At 36.4% G+C, this 23,306-nt stretch overlaps 1 protein-coding gene across 3 annotated transcripts in view; it reads left to right on the top strand.

Annotated features, from left to right (window-relative positions):
* Positions 1–23,306, top strand: part of ATP8B (ATPase phospholipid transporting 8B) — a 121,332-nt gene that overhangs the window by 73,714 nt on the left and 24,312 nt on the right. For all 3 annotated transcript variants that reach the window (XM_090374009.1, XM_090374011.1, XM_090374008.1), the window contains 6 exons: positions 1,571–1,670; positions 16,782–16,840; positions 17,865–17,978; positions 19,677–19,775; positions 21,447–21,581; positions 22,509–22,579. In XM_090374009.1, the coding sequence (XP_090230135.1) occupies positions 1,634–1,670; positions 16,782–16,840; positions 17,865–17,978; positions 19,677–19,775; positions 21,447–21,581; positions 22,509–22,579 (515 nt within the window). In that variant the 5' untranslated portion in view covers positions 1,571–1,633. The remainder of the gene's footprint in view (positions 1–1,570; positions 1,671–16,781; positions 16,841–17,864; positions 17,979–19,676; positions 19,776–21,446; positions 21,582–22,508; positions 22,580–23,306) is intronic.

Raw genomic sequence — 23,306 nt, 5'->3', positions numbered from 1 at the left:
CAGCTCCAAACCCACAGAACCAACTTTTCCTTGTTTATCATATTTATTTCCTTATATTACAATCTGTAGAAATTAAAGTCTTAAGTCAACAAGTTTTTCCTCACTTTTCAAGCTTCCCATAACACTTCAAGGCACTTGTTTTTATTTTTTGTAACGAAAATATGATGAGGAAGTTGCGTCCAGTTTTAACAAAAGTCTGTTCTACTGTGTCAGAAACAAGAAAATAAAATACTGCTCTTTAATAATAATAAAGTGCATATTCGTTAGCTATTCCACACACCAAAATTACTGATCAATTTAAAATCAATTTAAAATCAATACTGGAAAATAATTGAATTTCAGAAAGTTATGAGCCTGTGTTTCATAAGAAAGAAACTCATTTTAGACTTCTATTTATGATATATGTAATCAGAAAAACCACTCTGCATTCAGAAAAAAATTACAAACAATTGAGGTTCTTACTGGGGAATTTTGGAGGATTTTTGTCACAGTGCAGCTCATATATTATTCTAATTTATATAGTTTATTGCGTATTATGTCTGTCCAGTGATTCAAGGACCTACTTGCTCGTTCTGTGGACTGAAAAACTCGGAATAATTAATAGGAATGGGTCTGGTTCCTTCGCATCAGATCGAACTACAGGATGGTTCGGTATTGTATACCAAATTTAAAATGATTTTGCTAGCGATTTGGACTATAGCGAAATTATAGCCAAATTGGAATGAAAGAGAGCAATTTCATTACTTTTTGGAGGTGGATGAAAAATCGCAGGAGATGCCGAAGGGATCAAAAAACAACGGCTCCAGAATGCTTCCAGGTTGCAAAATCGTTGACTTCATTAGAACTAAGAATTAAGAACAAGTTCCAAGAGGATTAAAGCGATAGCTACGAAAATTTGATAGCCATCAAATGATAACTACCAAAATAGTTAACATTTATTGCGGTAGTTACAGAGTGTTGAACAGGATGCCAAAATTCCGGGAGCGACAAAGGGATGTCAGACAGTAGTAAAAGTGATCAGTGAACAATCCTTTGAAATGCGTTAAGTAGGAGCGTTCACTGATCGACAGAACGAACTACCTATCCAGGATAAAATAGACAGCATCCGGGCAAAACCAGGTGCTTACAAACGTATTCGTAATTCGCTCTGACGTAGTACGGTTGCATGTAGTAGCGCCGACGGTGGACACCCTCAACACCTGTTATAAGCTCAACTGTGTACCAGTATTCGGCTGTGATAACCCGTTTTATTTCGCTTCATAGCGCTTGCTCATTTTACACGTCATCAACAAGATATGTCTAACTCTTGCGTTTTTGTTCTATTTTGACATCATCATCATCACTACCGGAATTCAGTACCTCATTCCAACCTTAATCAATGCATTGTAGTCTATAAGTTTTATACAACTTGTATGTCATGCGTTATATTCTACACGGATAAAAATTTTCACTTGTTTGGGTGTAAATTATGTAAGCTGAAAAAAAGTGTATTTTGAGATTGACAGAAGTACAAAATAAACCATCGATGAACTACTGGGAGTTTATGAACCTGTGATTATGTAACTTTCAGGATCACCTCTCAAAGATGAGAAAAACGCATGGATAGCGACGGGATACCGTCCAGAACGAAATCATGGGTAAAGCTTGTTGGCAGAAGAAAGAGGAGAAAGGTAAAGCATTGTTCAGTATTCCTTGTTATGTTTGTTCATTTTAACATTACGGACTCAACCCAATTACAATGTGCAACATCGTATTTACACTGGTTGCTTATAAAATAATAATTCAAATTAAGGATAATGCAAAGTAAAATTGATAAGAATATTGAATTAAAAGTATAATTTATGTTCGTATTGTATATAGACTAAGGCGCATTTAGGGCTAGAGCCTCAAGCTGCGAACAAATTTAGACTATGTATATAAAGTGCTTAGCATCTACAATATGAGATATAACCTAAAACGATGCCACCTTAAAAATTTTCTGTTTATTCAGAAATGGCTGTGTATTATGATGCTAAGCACTTTATATACATAGTTCGTATTGTATAGTAAAGAATACATATAAAATCCATTTAAAGGTTAAAATAATTTTTATAATTCCATATTCAGTTGTGAAGTTTGTTGTTTGATGGTGGATATATTAATTACTATATAAGACAGCAAACAGGGTTGTTGTTGTTGTTGGGTTTTAGGTGCATCAGCAACTTAATATATAATATGTTTGTAAACTGCGTGTGTTCTGTGGTCGATTTGCTGTTTTGCTAGACCCGAGTTCCTCAAGAAAAAATTATCATCCTACCCTCGCCTGAGACCAGCTAACTGGGCCACGTCGTTCGAAAGGGTCATAAAAATTCCTCGCATCATGAACGGTATTTGTACTCAGGTCTTTTCCATCCGGTATGTGGAGGACTGACTAAACCAAGTGTGCCATCCACGAGAGCAGGAAACGGAGATTTAGATGCTTACTATTGATTATAACATATATACTTTATGGTGTATATGGTTTATGATTTTGGAAGCAGCTATTGTATGTAAATATACCTTCTAAGTCTTTTATGAGCCATTAGATCGATCTAAGTACGTGACATTTATCCGTATTAAAATTATTTTTTGTGTGTCCAACTATTAAATTTGTTTAAAGAGAATTGTAATGATTGAGTTAATTATTACACGAGAATAAATCTTGATATTATCTGCGCATATCACATTTTTAATGCCTTGAGATAAATTGATAACTGTAAGATCATTAACGAATATATATGTTCACGAGGGGCGAGGAAACCTGAGGTACACTGTATGAAATGCAAAGTCCTTAGAGAATGTACCATAATATTTTATTTGATAAAGTTTGTCCATATTATAATCAGTGATCTAATTTAATAGGGAGTTGGCAATTACATATAAGATTAGCTTTTAACAAGGTATGATCAATAGAATCATCGATGGGACTCAACTAGGGTCTTTTCCACCCGGTCGGGGGAGGATGGCGATTCTATTCTAAATGTAAATTAATAATTTACATTTAGCAGCAAGTGAATATGAGACAGTAGTAGTGTTATTCAATACTAGTTTTTCACAATAATTGGTTTTGGTGATAAAATGTCCTCAGGGTGGTGGGTAAGGTCGCGGAATCTGTCTTTAAGTATCATTATTGAAGAAATCTGATGGTCTAATATCATGTTTATAAGTAAGCTTGACTTTACTAATTTGTGTCTTGCATGAATCCAATATGAGTGCCGTCAATAACTTTCATGTCGTGTCATAAAACAGGTTCAGGGATGTCATGAACCCAAGGTTCCAAAGAACTGCTGCTGTGATGGAGGGATGTGATTATAGGAATTTTCTTACTAAGGACGTGTAGTTATCGACAATATATAATCAGATTTTGCCGAGTTGGTATTACTGCAAAGAATAACATCACTTGGATCATTTTTAAGATCTACCGTAGTAGTACGAAACTGGTCCAAGTTCTGGTCATTATTTCGATTGTATACCCTTCAAATCCTGGAAATTATATGAAGATGGTTAAAGAACGGTAATGAATATGATCTGGTTAGCATATTTCTATCTATATATGCGAACCAGCACCTGCTTTCCAGTGGGAAACTCTTAGGTGGTTTGTATGTTTGAAACAAACATGTAACCCAACATTTCTATTAAATAAATTAAGATTTAACATTTATTCTTTTTATTATATTGAAGACAAATTCATGATTTTCTGTATAATTGAAATTTTTAGTTGGCTATTTGATTACGTTATGAACGCATGTTTTTCAGCCAAATTATCAGACTCGAAGTGAACAAATACGCAGCCACAATTTAACTGGGAAAATATTTCTGCGAAAATGAGCATAAAAGAAAACGGATACCTTTTTTTAATATATATAAAATTTTATTTCCAGTACTGTGGATAAAATTTAATTTAACTGTTAAGGAACCTCAAAGAGCTTCCTTAACAATCAAAAGAGATCCATAGTACTGAAACATTACCTGTTTCAAATTGAAGTTCTTTTTAAGAAAGTCCATGGTTTGTAATATTTGGTTACTTATGGGTTGCTTTTTTTTTGTTTATTCCTATTGTTTTAGGCGTGCCATAGACTATGTCATGTATATATTATGTCTGTAAATTGCGTATGTCCTTTGGTTGATTTGCCTGTTTGATGGACGAAGAACTCGAGTTTCCTGCAGAAAAAAACCATACCGCCCTCGTCTGAGACCGACTAACTCGGGTCTTTTCCACCCGGTGTTTGGAGGACGATGATTATATCAATTGTACTACACGAGGACTGTTTAGTTTTCTTACTGTGGATGGGGAATTTCAGTTATTTGAAATTCCACCCTCTCCCATTGTTTTCTTTGGAGTTTTCTGTTTTGCTTTTTTCTTATTTTCACTGGATACTTATTTAGTATCTATTTGTGTCCCAAGTTTTATATTAGTCCAAATTGTATAAAAATATGGCTCCCTCGGCAGGTTGTTAATTGTAGCTTGGTTTGATCAATAAAATGATGTTGCGTTTATATATTATTATCCATTTATTGCTTTTAAAATTGGAATACAGACTCTAGGACAAATGTCGACATAACAGGAAAATCAAAAATGTAGTGCCATTCTGATATATTGGATTAAACCTTGAACATGAACAATGTTTGGAGGAAATATAGAAGAAGCGAATGGGTTATGCTTTTCAATGCGAAGCACACACACCCTGAAGGTTTGATTCTATGCTCAAGTTCGAAATATTTAACGAAGTATCTTTTAAAGAATTTTTGTTTAAAACCAAAGCCTTTTTGTTTAAATTTTTTGTTTAAAATTAGTCTGTGTAATAAAGTTACTCAGGGAGTTACGCGTGTTCAAACAGACTGAAAAGGGCGCCTCTGTAGCCAGGTGGGAAGGAGCAGCAGTGCGTAGCACACGCTTCTTGATTAGACCGGGGTTGGAGCCCGTCACCACCAAATACGGAGGATGCGGAAAGGTCAGGGAATGATCACCGCATTTCCCGGAGCAATATGGCCTTAGTTGCTAATGCTCCTAAAAACCAAATAACTAACAAACAGACTGAAAAGACTTGGACGAAGAAAGGTAAGAAGACCTATTCAAGGTGAACCGTTTTCTAAGATTTTCCATGGTTACTTCCTGCGTTAGGTTGCGGATTGAATCACAGATGACAGACTTTTTTTTTCCTTGCTAATTGCAAGAAAAAGTCAGTGCAAACCACAGATGACAATCTATTTATCTTTTGAGTTTATAACCTCATTGTAACTCATAAATGACCTGTAATTGATGTAAACCCCACTAGCACATTTGCCCTCCAGGGGTGAAACGATGGTCTCAAACCCGAAAGATAAATTATAGCTCCAATGTGATTTATTTGCAATTTTTGCGTTACAATGTGATTTTATTTATTCACTACAGGATAGCACTGGTAGTATTACTAATTACATCACGTAACAAATTTTCAAAGAGGTTTTGTTTATCTGTATTTCTTAGTTTTCTTTGGGAATTTGGGCATGCTGATTTCGAACATGACCTTAGTTTTTGCGTAGCGAAAATGATTTGCCTAAAAATAAAATAATAATAAATAAATAAATAAACAAATAAATAGGCTGTAATACTATATTAGGTTTATTTACTATGTTTAATTTCTGCACAGAACAGAGTATTAATCTTTGCTTCTAGAAAATAATAAGCTAAAAATCACAAATTAAAAAGTAGACATACTCTTCACGTTAATCAAAAATATACATCTGAACGCCTTTTTTGTGGTAAGTCTGATTATTCCGAATCAAGAACCAGATATAGTCGCCATCATACTTTCATCCCACCTTCCTTGGAACTTCTTCTCCATTGACTGTGTTCTGGTGGAATCTCTTCCTATATTATTCACTAACATCTCCCAGATCTGGTGTGAAAAAATTCAGGTCAGAGCTCAAGTAATAGAAGTTGATTACATTATGCATCTCAATTTTCCTTAATTTTTACTCAATTTGTCAATTAGTCCTTTCTAATTTTCACTCTTAATGTTGCTAAGAATTTCGCTCAGCATCAGTCATTTTGTCTTCTACTTCCGTGAAGCCAACTTTTGCTTAACTTAGAGGACATAGTGTTTTTGTAACGCGGTGCCAGGGTCTTCCACAAAATCGCACTTAGTGGCACTGTGGAGACAAAGCCAGAAGAGTGTGAGTTGTGTTGGGTACCGCGAGTTGTGTGTTAGCATGTTGTTTGTGTTGTTCATTTGGCCACTTTGTTACTGGGAGGAGCGATCACCAAGGAAGGCACCTTCCAACATCCGTCCAGAGCACGAGGAGCCGGGCCAGGACAGAAGAGGAATATTTACGAGGCAGAGGCGACCTAAAGAAAGGAATAAACACAGAATTGAGAAGAACAGGTAAGGTTGGGGGATGACAGGGAAGGCATCCCCCTGGCGAGTGCGAAGAGTGGACCTAAAGTAGGTGGGAGCCCTGAAGAAGAGTGGGATAGGGTGCGAAGATAAGTAAAAGGATGACAGGCAAAAAAAAAAAAAAAAAACCAAGAAAAGGTGGTGAAATCACGAGCGCATGTAGTAACAGGCATGGGCTGCAGATGGAAAACTGCACTAGGGGTAGTGCAAGCAGGCGCTAGGTGTTCAAAATAGTTGCGTTTACGGTGGATGTAGTCTTTGCCTTTTATAGGTGCGGCGTTGGAAGAGAGCTTTAGCATAGGAGGTCAAGGCTTGGAAGTCTTCTTTGGATGCGATAAGCTGATGTTCAGGTTGCAGCGTTGCGATACCCAGAGCTTGCAGTAGGTTCAGTCTAAGGTTAAGATAGATTGGACAAATGTTCATGACGTGGTGCCAAGTTTCCTCATCCTCGCAAGAACAGCCCGCATCTTGCTGGATTCCCAGATCCCGCACTTTACTGTTAAAGGCTCCATGTCCTGTGAGGAGGAAAGTTGTCTGTAGTTTTGGATTCAGCCATGAAATGGTTGTCTTATTGCTTAACTTGTGGACCAATAAATATGCCACCTTTCACTCTTGGAAAAATTTTATATGGTTGAAGGGGGTCAACTTCAAGAGCCAATGCTTTAACAAATTGTTTGATCAGTTCCAGTTTGATCTACATTGGTGAAAGCAAGACTTGGTTTCTTGGAACCAAGAGATTGTTTATTTAGTACACATTGTGCACCAAGCTACAACTCAGTTCTGGCAGACCAGTCTTTTCTCCTTTACTGCTGACCTACTGCATTCCCGGAAGCAGAGAAACCACCTTGCTCACCTAGAAGAAATACATGCATCTTGAAGTCTCCGGGCATTCCACTTATACCTATCGTGCTTGAACTTTCTTAACACTTGCTTCACATTTCTGTAGACTTTAATATTACCAAATTACACAACAGGAATTGTTGACTGTACGTTCCCATTTTGAAGCAACACCTCTTTCAAACCTTTACTTGAAGAGGCTTCACTCTTCTGGATTGTGATTAATACCAATTTCTTCATGAAGACCAATCAAATCAAAACAACAGGCGCAGGTACTCTGCAACAATGTGAAAACGTGCATAAGTGAAATATATTTTTCTTCTTGCAGCTAGGATCCAAGAGATATCACTTTTTAAACAAGATGCCAGGAGCTCTGCACTGAATTTTGGTCAGATTCAAGTCCCTCGCTAAGTCATTTAATTCTTGCTGATTAGTAATATGTGACGGGTTTGAACAGGTTTCTGAGGCTTAATGCCAATTATCATCTTTACCAGATAGATCATCTAATTGCGAAGATCCTTCTCTGGAAGGTGGATTAGCAATGGTAGGTTTTCGTATTACGGCACCTGACCAATCCTTGTACTGCTGACTGACTTGCAACTACCTCACTGGAAAAGAAGTGCCCACAACTTGTCTTCATTATTCATATGACAAAAAAAAAAAAAAAAAAAAAAACACACACTTACTATACGAATGCTGCAGCTTCTTATATATTACAGCCTTGGCATGCATTCACGTGTGCTTATGTTGCAAAAACAAATCTTCAATTTTCACCACAATATTGACATTAGAATAAAACCACTGACACCGTTGGATTCAGATACCAAATACAGTTAAATATCAGCAGACTTTTTTTTTTTTTTTACCACAAGCTATTATCCTAAACAGAGAGCTGAAAAGCTAAATTTCGGTATGAATATTCACCTGCTTTTGTCACTGATTGTAAACGAGTGAGCTCTTATTTGAAAAAAGGTCGATTCCCTCGATTTCTACTATCATTCTGTTTTCATAAGTACTGTACTTTGCAACAATAATTATCATTAACTCAAGTCACTTTTGTAAGACTTTTCGCAACACAGTGGTGTGGTACATATGTTGACAAATTGGCGGTCCAACTTGGCACTTGTAGTGGTGACTTGCATTTTGGTGGTTGTCGATGCATATCTTTCTGTTGGCTTCCTACTATGCGTTGTATAAAATACCCTGTACTCATATTACAAAGCTCTTTCTCTTTCTCCGCCCCTCCACGTTTCAGATAACCTTGTTTTTTTTTTTTTTTTGTTTTTTTTTGAATTACTGAAGGTTTTCACGAAACTAGTTAACTGGTGGAAGTAACAAAGTTAAACATTATTATAACACGAATAAGAATTGCTGCAAATGCCAATTAACAATAGCAAAGAGATGTTAATTGAGACTTGCATACAACAGCAAAAAAACCACAAAGTTTTTCGATTAAGGAGAATAAGACAGCGCAGCCCACGATTATGTGTTTTGATTTTAAATATTGGTAAATTTTCGATAACTTCAATGATTAATCTAATTGAACTGATTTGTTAGGTTTAATCTGTGATATTAATTTACTTTGTAATTAATTAAATTAAATTTTAAAATTCTTAAATTACCAGTTTAAATCTTGTAAGATCCATCTATATGCAGATTATGTTAAAATAGTCGTATCAAATAACACAGAAAACGGTTTTTATGTTCAGTATCGCGAGCTAACCCATGTACGCTTTAATATCTTTGTTGTCTGTTTAAAAAATAGAATGTTCAAGTGCGAAGCTTACATGATCTCCATTTGTTATGTACTTCGAATAACATCCCTCCTTCCCCAGTGAGCAATTAATTGAAATTGTTTTAATGCATTTGAGGCTTAGTTGGTCATAAAATGCTTTCTGGAAACATGGAGGCAATTAAGAAATTGCTTGCGAAAAATCTCGGCAGGTGATTCTGAGCTGGTGCCAAGAATTTGATATTTTCTCGCTTGTTTTATTATTTAAAGGTCTTTTGTTATAGTTAATGATACGAATCGCAGAGAGAGAGAAATTGTGGTAAATAGGCTGGGAGGGTAGTTGTGCTGAGTTTAAGAATGCTTGAAAAGAATTACCGTTTACTTTTCTTAATCTGCTGTTAACTTTAAAAATTTAAGCAAAACATATTTAGATGTGGACGAACCAGACTTTCGCCCTCGATATCAAGGTAGACGAGTTAAAATTTGCAGAAAAAATTATTTTTTTATTCTCTTTATAAAGAGAATAAATTCTCTTTAAAGAGAATTAATTATAAAGAGAATAAACTGTTAAAGAGATTAAATTCTCTTTATTTTTATTATTCCTTTTTTATTTTATTAATTTTTTAGTTTTTGTTATTTTTACTTATTTTAATTATGCTTTTATTTGCTTTTTTTTTTTTTTAGAAATATTTCTTTTTAATTTTATTATTTCTTAAATAATAATAATTATTTTTGGCTACTGGATTTAGTCGTAAAAGTCCTCTAGAGGTCGCTGTGACCCAGAGTATAATACTGAACATAGCATGAGATAAAGATCAAAATGCAAATAATTTTTTTATTTATCATTTTTTTTTTTAAGTTTTAGTTATTTTCACTTATTTTAATTATAGTTTTATTTATTTTTTAGAAATCTACTGAAATATAGCGTGAGATCCAAATCAAAATGCAAATTATTATTTATTTATTGTTTTTGCTCAGTGGAGTCAAAAAAACATTGCTCTTATGCTTAGATCAGATTGAGTTTCGTAGTGCGTTTAGAGAGGTTACTAACATAATATGTACTCTCTAGAAACAGCTGCCACTTACTTCGATTTTTTTTCTCCTTCGCGGTATTCAAAAATTGGGGCTGTTACGTTTTTAATCAACCACTGCTTTCATGGAACAACCAGATGAAATAAATTATTAACAACTCCCCACCGAAAGTATGTTAATGATATTAAATGTCGTGCAAGACTGTGTGCAAATGACATTTGGAGGTTGTTTTTTTTTTGTACACGAACCAGTGCTTTAACTCTACAAGCTGTACTACCAATATCCAAGATCGGTAAATTAATTAAATAAATGTAAATGAATATATTTTTTTGTTGATATTTATGTAATATAAATAAGTAATCGATATTACCTAGGATTTGTCAATTTTTGAGATAAAAGCGGTAGTACTTTTATCTCAAATTTCAAGTACTTTTATCTGAGCATCCTTGGACTCAGGGGAGGACTCCCACGTACTGGAGATGTGCGAATGTATCCCCAATTCACAAAGGGGAATCGAAGGGTGACACGAGCAATTACAGACCAGTTAGTTCTGGGTAAAATAATGGAGTCACTGATTAAAGATGCATTGCAGGATCATCTAGACAAGACTGCAGCAATAATTCAGACACAGCATGGGTTTGTTAAGGGGAAATCTTGTCTGAAAATTTGATTGGATATTATGATGTGATTACAAAGGAACCGGATAGATGCGAAAAATAATTTTGATATCATATACTTGGATTTCAGGAAAGCTTTTGGCACTGTTGTGCATGGAAGACTATTGTACAAATTGGAGCAGAATGGTATTAAGGATAAGTTGCTACAATGGATAAAAGGATGGTTGAGTGGGAGAAGACGGAGGGTGGTAATCAATGGGCGCTGCTTTTCGTGGACTAATATTATTTGTGGAGTCCCACAGGGTTCGATGTTGGGTCCACTGTTGTTTTGTATATTTATCATTGATATTGATGAAGGTATATTAGGCTTAGTGTCGAAGTTTGCAGATGATACAAAGGTTGGCAGGGCACTGTGCTACTGCAACAGGATCTAGAAAATTTGGACAGATGGGCTGAGAAGTGGCAACTGAAGTTTAACATTGACAAATGCAAAGTACTGCATATGGGTAGAAGTAACCCCAGAGGAACGTACCAACTGTGTGGTACTACACTTTAGGTGGTAGAAAATGAAAAAGACCTGGGAGTAATTGTGCAGTCAGATATGAAGTTTTCTGAGCAATGCAGACACTCTGCCAGAGCAGGTCATGGGGTTTTGTCAATGATATACAGGAATTTTGCTAGCGGGGAAAAGGAGATGATTGTCCCTCTGTATAAGGCAATGGTCAGGCCACGCCTTGAGTACGGCGTACAGGTTTGGAGGCCTCATTTTAGGAAGGATGCAGATTTGCTTGAGCGTGTACAGAGAAGGGCAACAAGATTGGTTAGGGGGAATGAAGGGATCCTCTTACCAAGAGAGGCTTAAGTTCTGCAAATTGCAGTGGCTGGAGACTAGGCACCTGCGAGGTGATCTGATTGAGGTGTTTAAGCCCTTGAATGGGTTGAGCACGCTGAATTCTGATGGGATTCTTCCACTTGTTCCGATTACGAACCTAAGGGGGCATAAATTCAAATTGAGGAAGACAGCTGTAGAATAGATGTGCGGAAATATGCCTTTAGCTAGCGGGTGGGTAATTGCTGGAACAAACTTCCATCTGTCGTTGTGGAAGTTGATAGGTTAAATAAATTCAAGGAGGAACTGGACAAACATTTAGAGGGAATGGTTGTGTGAATTTTTTTTTTTTTTTGGCTCATACGCTTGTTTTCTTGCATCACATGGCACGATTACTATTACTTTCGCAGAACTTCTTTCAATATTCGCATTTAAGTTTTGTTTATGCCCATAGTTACAACATGTCGGATGACAAATAACTAAGAATAAGGTTAGATATCGATAGTGTTCTCAATATCCGACACGTTTATTTGTTTTGTTTCCTATTTTCGTGCCGCTAATACGATAAATTGTCGATTGTTTCCATAGTTACAAATACGACCAGTTTCATGTCGTGTATGTTTTTGACATTCAAAGGCAATTTGCCATTAACAGCAAAAGTTTTTAAGGCGTTTTCACCTACTATTTTTGCTTCTTTTATGAATCGATAAATAAATTCGAAACTGACTTTGACCAAATCGTTTTACATTCGCTTTATTTTTTATTCATATTTCGTAATAACCTCAGTGAAGAAAGCGAATTCTTTCATCCCGATTAAATCGCAGTTCTGTCACAACATGTAAAATAACAAAACACCTGCTTACGAAAAATGTTTAGGGTCATTACGACACCGTAAGTTAGCTAGCGTTCTCGGTATGACTTATCAGAAAATGTGGGGTGGAGAAGAGAAAGATGTTTGTTTACTAAACGTTGTTCGTTGCTATGGGAACTGTGTACTAATCAAACAGTGTCGTCCCTGCCATATTTTCGGTAATAAACGCTATTAGTATTAATTACACGTTCCTTGCTTTTGACCCACATACTAGCCATTAATTTCAGCTTTCTAATACGATGATTAGTGGGTAAACTACTATAAAAAATAAATAAAAAGAATTAGTCTTCCAAACGGTGAATTGTATCCTAAATTAAAACCAGTACTATTAAAATAATATTAAAAGCCAGTATATCTTTGAAGGACTTTTCTTCTCCTAAAAGGAAGACTGAAAATTGTTATCGAACTATTGGGCTTTGGTTGTTCATTGGTACCAAGACAACTCACGCTGTGAGACGCCTGTTCTAAGGCCGGTTTGTCCGGGGAAAATCCCTCAAATATTCTATATAAATAAATAAGTATGATCTTTATTTCCGTGCACAAGCACACGCAGGTACCATGACTTTACAAAACCCTTTAAGGGCACCATGCCAGGGGTTAACAAGTGGTAGAGATACTACCTCGCTGGAAATATACTGTAATTCAGTGTAAGTACAATATCCTTCATAAGTTTAAATCATAGGTTATACTGACTTGTAAAGAAAACAAAAATTAAAAGTAGTGAAAAATTAAGTTTCTGTGGTTGTTTCTTGTCCAGCCGAGACGATCTCAAATCAGTTGCTAGTTGTGAAGTACATAAGCCGATCTAGGATGAGCAGTCTATACTGTTTATCATCTACGATTTTGCACAAGTCCGCATTCAGGGATTGAACTAGATGGAGCTTTTGATACGGGAGGAAGCGATCTTTAAACAGTAGCCTCGAAGGAAGAGCAAGAAGCTTGGGGATGGAGCGATCACTGCAAGCCATGAGTTCCAACTCCGATTGTAGCTGAGTTTGGGTCAGGATTCTTAAAAATTATACCTATAATGTCTTGTCATTTATAGGTAATAGCAGCAGATGAATCATGCTGAAAGTTCTAATGACCTTAACGGAATTCGGTTCAGTTAAGATGCTTTACAGCCGTCTCTGAAGCGTCTACATGGTTTACTTTCTCAAAAGTTTAAATCCTTGTGCGTAATTTAAGCATCCACTCTGTGGATAAACTTTCTTATGATGATTGAGTTTTTCTTAAATAAGCTAAGATTTTCTTATCTATAAAGGATATCATTCTCCGTCTGTTTGCAATTATGACTTCATTTCAGTTTGCAATTCTTGTTACAACCGGAAAGCCAGCCCTTGGACCCGAATTCTTAACTTGGGTGTTTTTGTTCTTGAATTTCTGCTTTAGGCCACACTGATTTGACTGCCTGTTTGGACGCTCTTGACGTGACTACCACACTTACAGATGAACTACCTCTACCGATTTGGAGAGCCTAAAAACCAAAGTGTAGAAATCTTAACGTGCCCTAAATGGTGTACAGGATTTGGACTACCAGATTTCACTTAAGCTCATCTTATATTCTGGACCTTATTTTGATGAACTGTTTGATTGTTTTAAACTGCCAATTTTAGTTTTCTCTGACTGGAATGACCCTGTTATGGATTCTTTGCTGGACTTGAACCACTCTAAATTGATAACTGTACTTGTCTATCTGTTCTGACTATGAGCAAAGAATATCAGAATTTGCTTCAGTTTCACGATTGTGACTACATGACTGGACCCCATCCAGACTTGACAATCTGTCGTTTTATGTACCCTTTTCTCTTCCACTCCTGTTTTTCCCCACCCACCCCAGGGACGAGAGTGCCGACTTCTTCACATTTGCCTCCTATACCTATGAATGCTGGATTTTTTTTTTTCCCTCTTACAGTGAGGTAGGAAGTCTGATTTCGACTCTAGAGGGTACGGAATAGCTGGCACTCACAGGCTTAGCCTTTGTCTTCCTGTGAGTTCAGGATCTTAACAGTCCTATTCTATTGGGTAGGACCGTACGCGCTCAGCTATCCTCGTGTTTGCTGCTTCCTTGGCTTCCTTTCATTATCCTGGTAGCCAAGTGGCCAGAAACAAATACAATAACACACACTATCCAAACATAGCACTACCTCATTTCTGGACACATCCATATTTTTTTCTTACCGCTGTGCTGATAGTTTTAATCTTGACCGCTTTATGTTTTCTTCAGAGTAGTAGTTAGCCAGGCCCGGACCAATGTATTTCAGCCCTCAGGGCAGAAAGATTTTTCGGGCCCCTTTACTAAGGATATATATATATTTCCCCCCCCCCTCATGATTTGTAAAATTTAGCGCCCCTTAAAGATTGGCGCCCCGGGCAAGGGTTCTGCTAGCTTGTACCTTAATCCGGCACTGTAGCTAGCATCTACCCCGTCTATAGGAAGCATTCCTATGCAGGGTCGTCTTTTCCAGTAAGCAGTGTGTCTAGGGACTACGAAAAAAAGAGGGACCAGAAAAAATACAATTCAAATAGAATTCAACGATTTTATCTTAACAATAAAATGCTACAAAGTAATTTTTAAACACAGATTTCTAAGATGAATTCTTTTCTTCAGCTTTTTCTGTTAGCAGAATCATTAACAACGTCAACAAAGTTTGTATTGGGAGTAAGTTAGTGCTGCAATAAGCTTTCAAATTTCTTTAAAAACAAATAACTAGATTTATACCCAAGAATATTTTAATGGGTTTGATATAATCCAGCGGGACTTCGGAATGAATACCCCTAGAGACTATGAAACCACCAAAAGCCTTGTCCCTAGATGCGATTTAATTAACCCTGAAGTTATTCTAGGTGATATTCCCATTTTCTGTCCATCATCTTGTTTTCAGAGGGCAAGTTAGGAATTATAAAAACCGTAATCATATTTTTTTCCTGCTGACATCACTTCCCATTATCGCATTTTAATTAATTACCAAAAGCTTACTTTCCAATTAGGTTCTTATAGTTTGTGCCCTACTTCTGAAAAGGATTTGAGAGTTTGGCACAGCCTCTCCCAAAAACAAGGCACACACACACACACACACACACACACACACACACTTATCAGTTCTTCGATTTCTAGGAGTGTCATCTCGGTACACACATCCCCAGCAGGGGTAAAGATGACCTAGATGGAAGCGCCACCACACCCTCCCACCCACCATTATGTAGGGCGTGACCAGCCAGCCACACTGGTGACGTGCGTGAATCGAAGATTCTTCTCTGGGGAGAAAGGCGGTCGCTCGGAGCAAACTCTCCGCTTAGATAATGAGGTCCTCCTCGCACTGCGGTAGGATTGTCAGAAGCTTGACGGATAGCGCTGGGAGCTCTCCATTGCCGATTTTAGCGGTGACGGCAGCCTCACAGTTCACGGTGTGGTGTTATCTAGAATGTTCGCTTAATAAATGAGTTGCTTTCGTGATAAACGTCAGGATGTCAGCAGAAACGGTTATGGAATAATTGCACGTCCTTAAAATACGAGCACACTAGACGGAAAGATTATACGTTGGGTGAAATTCCATCCATTTATCTAAAGTTATAGTGGGGATAGCGCACAAAACTACAGGTTGGGAGGAGGGGTGGGGGAGGACCCGGCTCTTTACTCACGGTCCTATTCCAAAATAGGATCCAACTATCGCTCCACTTTTGAAGTCAACCGTTCATAATGAGAGTTCTGTAGCTGTTAGTCGACACGTTTGAATTAAATAAAAATAAAATACGATTATTTTATGGATTTAGAGAGACTGTAGATGACTGAACTCAATCGAGATATCGTCAGAATGGTACGTTGTGTTATTATAAACAGTTTACTGGCGCCAGTTATAATGTAGGAGATTAAAGACCGTGTGCAGCTGCGCATGCGTATTTTTGTGGTTGTAATGACACCGTTAACTGGCACGCATGCACGCCAAGAATGGATCCAGTGTAGAGATTGTGTCTTTAGCACGAGAGAAAGGAATGCGGTAAATAGGGTGAGGAATCCGACATACTGCTTTGACATAGAAGCGAAACTGTTTTTAATCCACTTACAACCTAATTGTCTGGTCCATAATTTTATGACAAGTTCGCTTCCTGGATTTAACTTCAGAAGAAAGTTACACTCGCTTACAAGTCGAGTTCCCTGACAGCAACCAACGCGCTATTTGAGTTTCGAACAGGCTTCTGGGTTTCGCGTTAATTGCCCTTGCGCAGAACACCAGGGTGGTGTCAACGCCACCTGCTGATGAAGTTGCTCTCTTGCTGGCCCTTTTGTTTCCCAAGGTTCTGTAACTGTTGCGATTGTTAAAGATTATTAACAACCAACCAGATTAACCACCCTCTGATTAAAAAAACAGAAGTTGTCTCCATCAGAGCTCTAATTAAATTAATGTTATGATATGAAAATTCATTTTCTTATAAGAATATTTTTAATTCCTTCGGTATTTCTTCTTTTCAGAGGTTGAACGGCGAATTCGAGCCAACGATCCAGAATTCAATGATCAGTTCAACTATGCTGTGAGTATACGTGGCTATTTCTTTTATTCTCTTTATTTTTCTCAATTTTTTTTTAAAATCAGTTTTTAATTTTCTGTCTCTCCCGCTATACACATTCCATCCCTATCTAACGCTCAATGATCCACCGCCAGATAAAATTACGTTCCCACACCAGGAAACAGAGAAACATAACTCCCAAAGCGATGACCTTTCACCTTACCGCCTGCGAAATTCTTAAAGAGCGTTTTTTTATTTATTTTTTACGCAGTCACTTAAGCTGCGTCTTGATGCGAAAAAGATTTTAATCAAGATATGTCGATGACCTACGACATCTGTCATTCAGGCACTTGCAGTGATCTATTTACTGCTCCTCTTCCTGGATTAGTTAACAGCTATGTGATGACCCATATTCTAGGACATGGTTGGCAACACTTGTACGAGGGGTCTGCTTTGAAAACCACTGAACTCTTTGTTCTGATTTTAGCAGAATTTCTGTCACCCATGATTCTAAAACATAAGGTGTCAATTTTTAAATAAAATCCTGTTTTATTTCATATCAAAAGTTCATATCTAGAATTGCCAGCCGCTAGGTTTTTGGCAGGACAGTCGATCAATATATAACAGGGTTTTCTGAGAACCCAACAACACTATGCTTATTAGAAATTAAAATTTTAATAGATGGCACTCTCATCATACTTCATTTATCACTATTTTAATGTCAAATTATACAGTAAACTCTTTAAAATTGGCCACTCTCAGTGAGCACAAACAACTGAGCTTATTTACATCTCAAAACATTTATAATGCTTATGTAGTCCTTTCATCTAGAAGGATTTTAAACTCTGTGGATAATGCAATGTACTTAATTATCACAGAAGAACAAACTCGCCTTTGTAACGAGTTGCTTTGATATTACACTATTCTCAATAGCCAGCCATAGCTATTTATGACTTGTAAAAAGAGTTTACTGTATAAGAAGTTTTGAGTCAAAATTCTTATATATTAAGGATAATTTTATATATATATTTTTTTTTTACTTTTGCAGCACAATTATATCAAGACTTCAAAATACAGTCTCCTGACATTCCTTCCTCAGAATTTTTTTGAGCAATTCCAACGTTTAGCCAACTTTTACTTCCTCTGTTTGCTTGTTCTACAGGTAAGAAAATGAAGATGCCACTTTACAAGAATAAATCGCTAAAGCAATTTCGCCAATTCTTATGCCGTTTGTTAAAATTAAATTTTGAGTTCTGTTAATTAGAGTTTAATTTTATATCATTACGATCTAATACAGTCAGGTGCACCCTGATGAATAATGATATCAATTAATTAAGCTGTACGTATTTTAATATAATTGCAAGAGATAATTGTTATTAGTGACCTTGACTATGGCTGTCCGTTGTCTAATGATAAAACCAAATAGTTCTGAAAGCAGTCACAGCAGTGCTTTTCGAGTTTTTAATGAATAACCGATTCACCTTCTAGGTGATGTTATTCGATTAAAAACGATACAGTTTAGGTTGACTTGTGGATGAATATAATCGTTTCCAAAGAACCAGAGCTGAAGCACTGTCACTGGAGGGACAACAGCATCCTCGGATAGTTGCGATAGAAAAACATAACGCACATTTTCTGAATCTAAAATTAGTCGCATTGTTACGAACTGTCAATTTTTACTAAATATCTACATTGAGCAGCCACTTTATTAAGTACGCCTACCTAATAGCAAGAAAGATCTCCTTCCTTAACCCCTTAGAAAATAGCCTGATTTGTTGTGACATTTCCTCCTCGAGGTGTCCAAAGCATGCTACAGGAATGCTGGCTGTGTTCATTCAACTACTTCCCATAGTTGTTGCAAATTTAATGCGAATCTTTAATCAGAAAGCCTCCTTCCATCTCATCCCACATGTACTGAAATTGGATTGTTGAATCAGGTTGAATTCGCTTTCATGTTCCTGGAAAATTGTTTCCGACCAGGTACATTTATTAAGGAATATGCCGGTCATAAACAATTTCCAGATAACCTTTGGCAACCAAATGTTTCTCCACTGGTATCAAGGAGCCCAATGTACACCACGAGAGTATCCCCGACACTATTACACCGTCACTACCAGCCTGCATTGTTGACCCAGCTGCACTGAATCCTCCTGGCACAATGGATCCATGGACCAATACTATATTCACCGTATTCTGTTCCTCTCATCAGAGTGATGGTTGGTTGGTTATTAGGATTTTTATGGCGCATCAGCATCTAAGGCTATAATGCGCCAACATCAGAGTGAAACAGCAGGAAAAAACGATTGAAAATTAATCACACCAGACAATGTTTTCCCAATCCTCCGCTGTCCATGGTCGGTGTTTCTGAGCCCTCAGCAACCTTACATCCTAGTTTTTGCGGACAGGAGTGGAACAAGCAAGGTTTGGCAGCGATACCCCATCCGTAACAAAGTATCATGAGTTGTGCATTCTGAAATGCTTCTTTAGTTACCACTGTTGTACTGGATTGTTATTTGACTGACTGTACCTTTTATATTACCCTGCCGGTACCTAACAGCTGACCTCAGCTGTTAGGTACATCTATTTTTCCATTGTTAAAAATGGAAAAATAGATGTACCTAAAATGGCCACTTAATATAAGGCATTGAAACTGTTTAATTTCAACTTTGTTTAAGTTCATAATTTCGTTTATGATTCCAGTTATGGACACTGTTTATAATAGAGTAAATATAATAGAATAGAACATAAATTTTATTCTGTGATCAAAATTTTATTTACATTGAAATAAAGATAATAGTAAATAATTATCTAATATAATTCCAGTCCATTCTAATTTAATATTTCAACTCTATTGTTACAGCTGATACCTCAGATCTCCTCTTTGACGCCTGTTACCACAGCAGTGCCTTTGGTGGTGGTGCTCTCCTTGACAGCCCTCAAAGATGCCATCGATGATATCGTAAGAAATTTAATTTTCACTTATTCATTTTTTTCTATTTATTATTTTAACTTATTATTAAATTACTATCAAACAGTTAGTGAAGTTTAATCTGATTAACCAATCGTGATTTCAAATTAATAAAAACAAAATGCTTTGCTACATTTAAAAATAAATGCTATTACCTATCCGGGCTTAGCAACAAATGTACAAGGTTTTACAATTAAGTTCCAGGACTGAGTCAATTTGAAACAAACCAGAATGATAGAATGAAAACACTTTATTTTATGCGCTTGTGAGATCGATCACTGATCTGCTGGAAATATTTTTAAATGCATTTTAACTTGCTACCAAATCCATCTTCACATTTCTCCTAATGTCTTCTACATTGTTAAATTGTCATTTCATTGTAAATTTGATTTTGGGGAACAAGAAATAGCCCGGAGTGAAGATAAATCAGAAAAATAAGGTGGAGGAGAGGATTTATCTCCATAATTGTACGATGTGCTAAATATGGCCTTGCGTGATCCAACAGAAATCAGCTCCCTTTTGATAAAGACTCACTGAATTCTCTTAACCAAATGGTCCAAAACTTGTTCATAGTACATCTTAGTCACTGTCTGACCTGGTGCAACAAATTCCTTGCAAATGTTTTGTGATTTTTTTGAAAGCATGTCGATCTCCAATCAGTGCTTTGTCTCTTTGCTTGTGGATCTTATGCGAAACACGACTCGTCACTTGTTAGGATCACATCAATCAGGGAGTTATCACTATTAACAGTTTCAATTAACTTTTCGCATGTTTCGAGTCTGAACAGCTTTTGTTCATCAATCGAACAGTGCGAAACTAACCTAGCGCTGAGCTTCCATTTCTACCAGAACTGCAGGATTTGTTTTCTCTAATGTGAACTTCCTCCATCATTTGAAGAGTATCTTAACGATAAGACTCAATTAGTGTACTTACTAATTTTTAGATCGCTTCTTGCGTTCGAAACGTCGGACAATCCTAGCATTCACTCGTTTCCTATCTCATGGCCCTCTCAAAATCTTGCAATGAAAGACACGCCAGCGAGATAAGAGTATTGCTACAATACACTTGTTTTACCAACTCGTAGGTTTCAGTCTTGCTTTTTCCCAACTTGAATCAAAATTTAATGTTCGCTCTTTGTTCCATTTCTCAACACAATGAGAATGCCTTGAGCAACACAACAGCTAAGAAGAATACGTGCGAACGACTTAGGAAATACAAATAATCTTGTAGAAGGAAATAGTTGCGGTGGTAATCTGCTACGGCTAGGTTAGGTGTATACACATCTAAGTATTAAAGCAACCAAGGCTTGAGGCATCAGTATATTGTGTTTGTAAATTGCGTGAGCTTTGTTGTTTTGGTGATTAATAAAACAAAAACAAACATATCTGATATAAAGACATTGAAAAAACAAAAAACAGAGGTCGCTTTGGTCCTATATGCGCTATTGAAGAAACTGTGTCAACACAACCATAGTAACATTTATTAGTTTATCCTGACTTGTTCGTAGTAAGATGATACAATAAATGGGAGGTGGCTTATATTGCCAACTAACAATGGTCCGTTTAATAGGAGTTCTTTTTTCCTTCTGGTGAGCATTTACTTTTACTTTCTTTCCCTGTAGTGTTGCCCTACTAATGTGTGTGTTTTGCTCTTATTTTACAGCAACGCCATCGCAGCGACAGTCAAGTCAACAATCGCTTGTCCAGGGTGCTTCGTGATGGACACCTGGTGGACGAAAGATGGCACAAAGTGCAAGTTGGAGACATCATCCGCATGGAGAACAACCAGTTCGTTGCTGTGAGTTGGCAAAAATTTTGTTACATCTTTAAATATAAGTTTAGCAGCAAAATTGAATGCTCTTTTCGAAAAGGAAAAATAACTTTGTATTAAACTTCTTTGTTCCAGTCTGATGTAAATGCAGTATAAAGTTAAAAAATCACAGTAGAAAGAAATACACCTAATTAAATACGTGGATATACAACAGTACAATGTGTTGTTGTTTAGTAGGGTTTAGGAGCTTCAGAAACGAAGGCTATATTGCTTCTTGTATAATGTCTGTAAATTGCGTGTGTTCTGTGGTCGATTTTATGTTGGCTGGATGAAAAATCAGAGCTCCCGGGAGAAAAACCAAGCTACCCTCAGCTGAGACCGACTCACTCAGCCACTTTATGAAAAAGGCCAATAAAAATTCCTCACGTCATTGTCGGGACTCGAACTCTGGTCTTTTTCACCCAATGTTTGGAAGAAGTATGCTACAAATGTAAAATAACAAAAATGGAGTATGGGTTCACTTGTACCATCTGTGTCTGCGAATATCTGAATGAATCGTTTTCAGATATTGGATGAGTCGAAACTCAAATTGAATGCCGCCTGAATGGACTCCTAGTTGTCCCGATCTTTTCTTATGATAACTCTTTATATGCATTTTTAAAGCTGTTCGAAAACAGCTGAATTGGAAGAGTTGTTGTGTATAATATTTCACAAAATCTAGAATAAGATTATCTTGTTCAAAGAACGAAATATTATCGACAAGAAGAAGAACGTTGAAGAATGTGTTTCTATTTTACATCATGATTCTATTTCTTTCTGTTATATTGAGAGACATATAACATTTTGGAGATGCAGTATGAGACTAAATTTCCTATTATTATTTCTCTTGATTTTAATAGAATTAGATTAAAAGTTGTGCGACTTCTGATTATTTTTGCTTTCATTTATTTGTAGGCCGACTTGGTACTACTATCTACCAGTGAGCCCAATGGACTATGCTATATCGAAACAGCAGAATTAGACGGGTAAGTTATATACAGTTTTGAAGAAATAGTTAGCGTTTATGCTATAAAAATACAGTAATTATTATTCTGACTTTACGCCAGTATAAAAATCGCAATAAATTGATTAGTGTTTTTCGGAATTTTCAAAATGGAGAGCTTTCATATCAGTTTTATGATATGAATCTACATCGATTTGAATCTACAAGCTTTTACATCGATTTACGTAAGAGATAGACAGTATATACACAAATAAATACATACAAATAAATAAATGCACCTATAAATATAAACGTTTCCATGGATCTCACGTAATCTAGTGAACGTGCACCAGTCACTGTATCGTGGTGCAGTTCTCCAATCGAATGATTACATTCACTTCAGTTCCCGTTCCTTTGAATCAATTTCTAATACTGAATCACTTTCAATTTCTGATTGATTGTGCTGCCCTCTCGCGACTAAATTTGATTTTCTTCAAAAAATCAAATGCAATTTCTACATTTATGATGATAGTGCTGCCCTCTTCTGATTATATCCAATTTCCTTAAATTACAACATTTATTATATAGTGTTCTCTAAAATAATACGGTACATTATTAAATAATAATAATTTAAAAAAAACATGAATTAGGATAATATCAATAATAAGGATTGAAAATCTAAATAATAGCTTAGAATAAAATATTTATTTTACATAAACAATCAGTGGTTTTAAAAGTAAAGGATTGTTTAATTTTATTTAAATTGGAAT

Source organism: Mastigoproctus giganteus, chromosome 5 (assembly GCF_048544385.1).
Source record: "Mastigoproctus giganteus isolate SK-2022 chromosome 5, ASM4854438v1, whole genome shotgun sequence".
Classification (NCBI taxonomy): domain Eukaryota; kingdom Metazoa; phylum Arthropoda; class Arachnida; order Uropygi; family Thelyphonidae; genus Mastigoproctus; species Mastigoproctus giganteus.
Note: the sequence above shows the minus strand (reverse complement) of the source record. Positions and strands in the feature narration are given on the sequence as shown.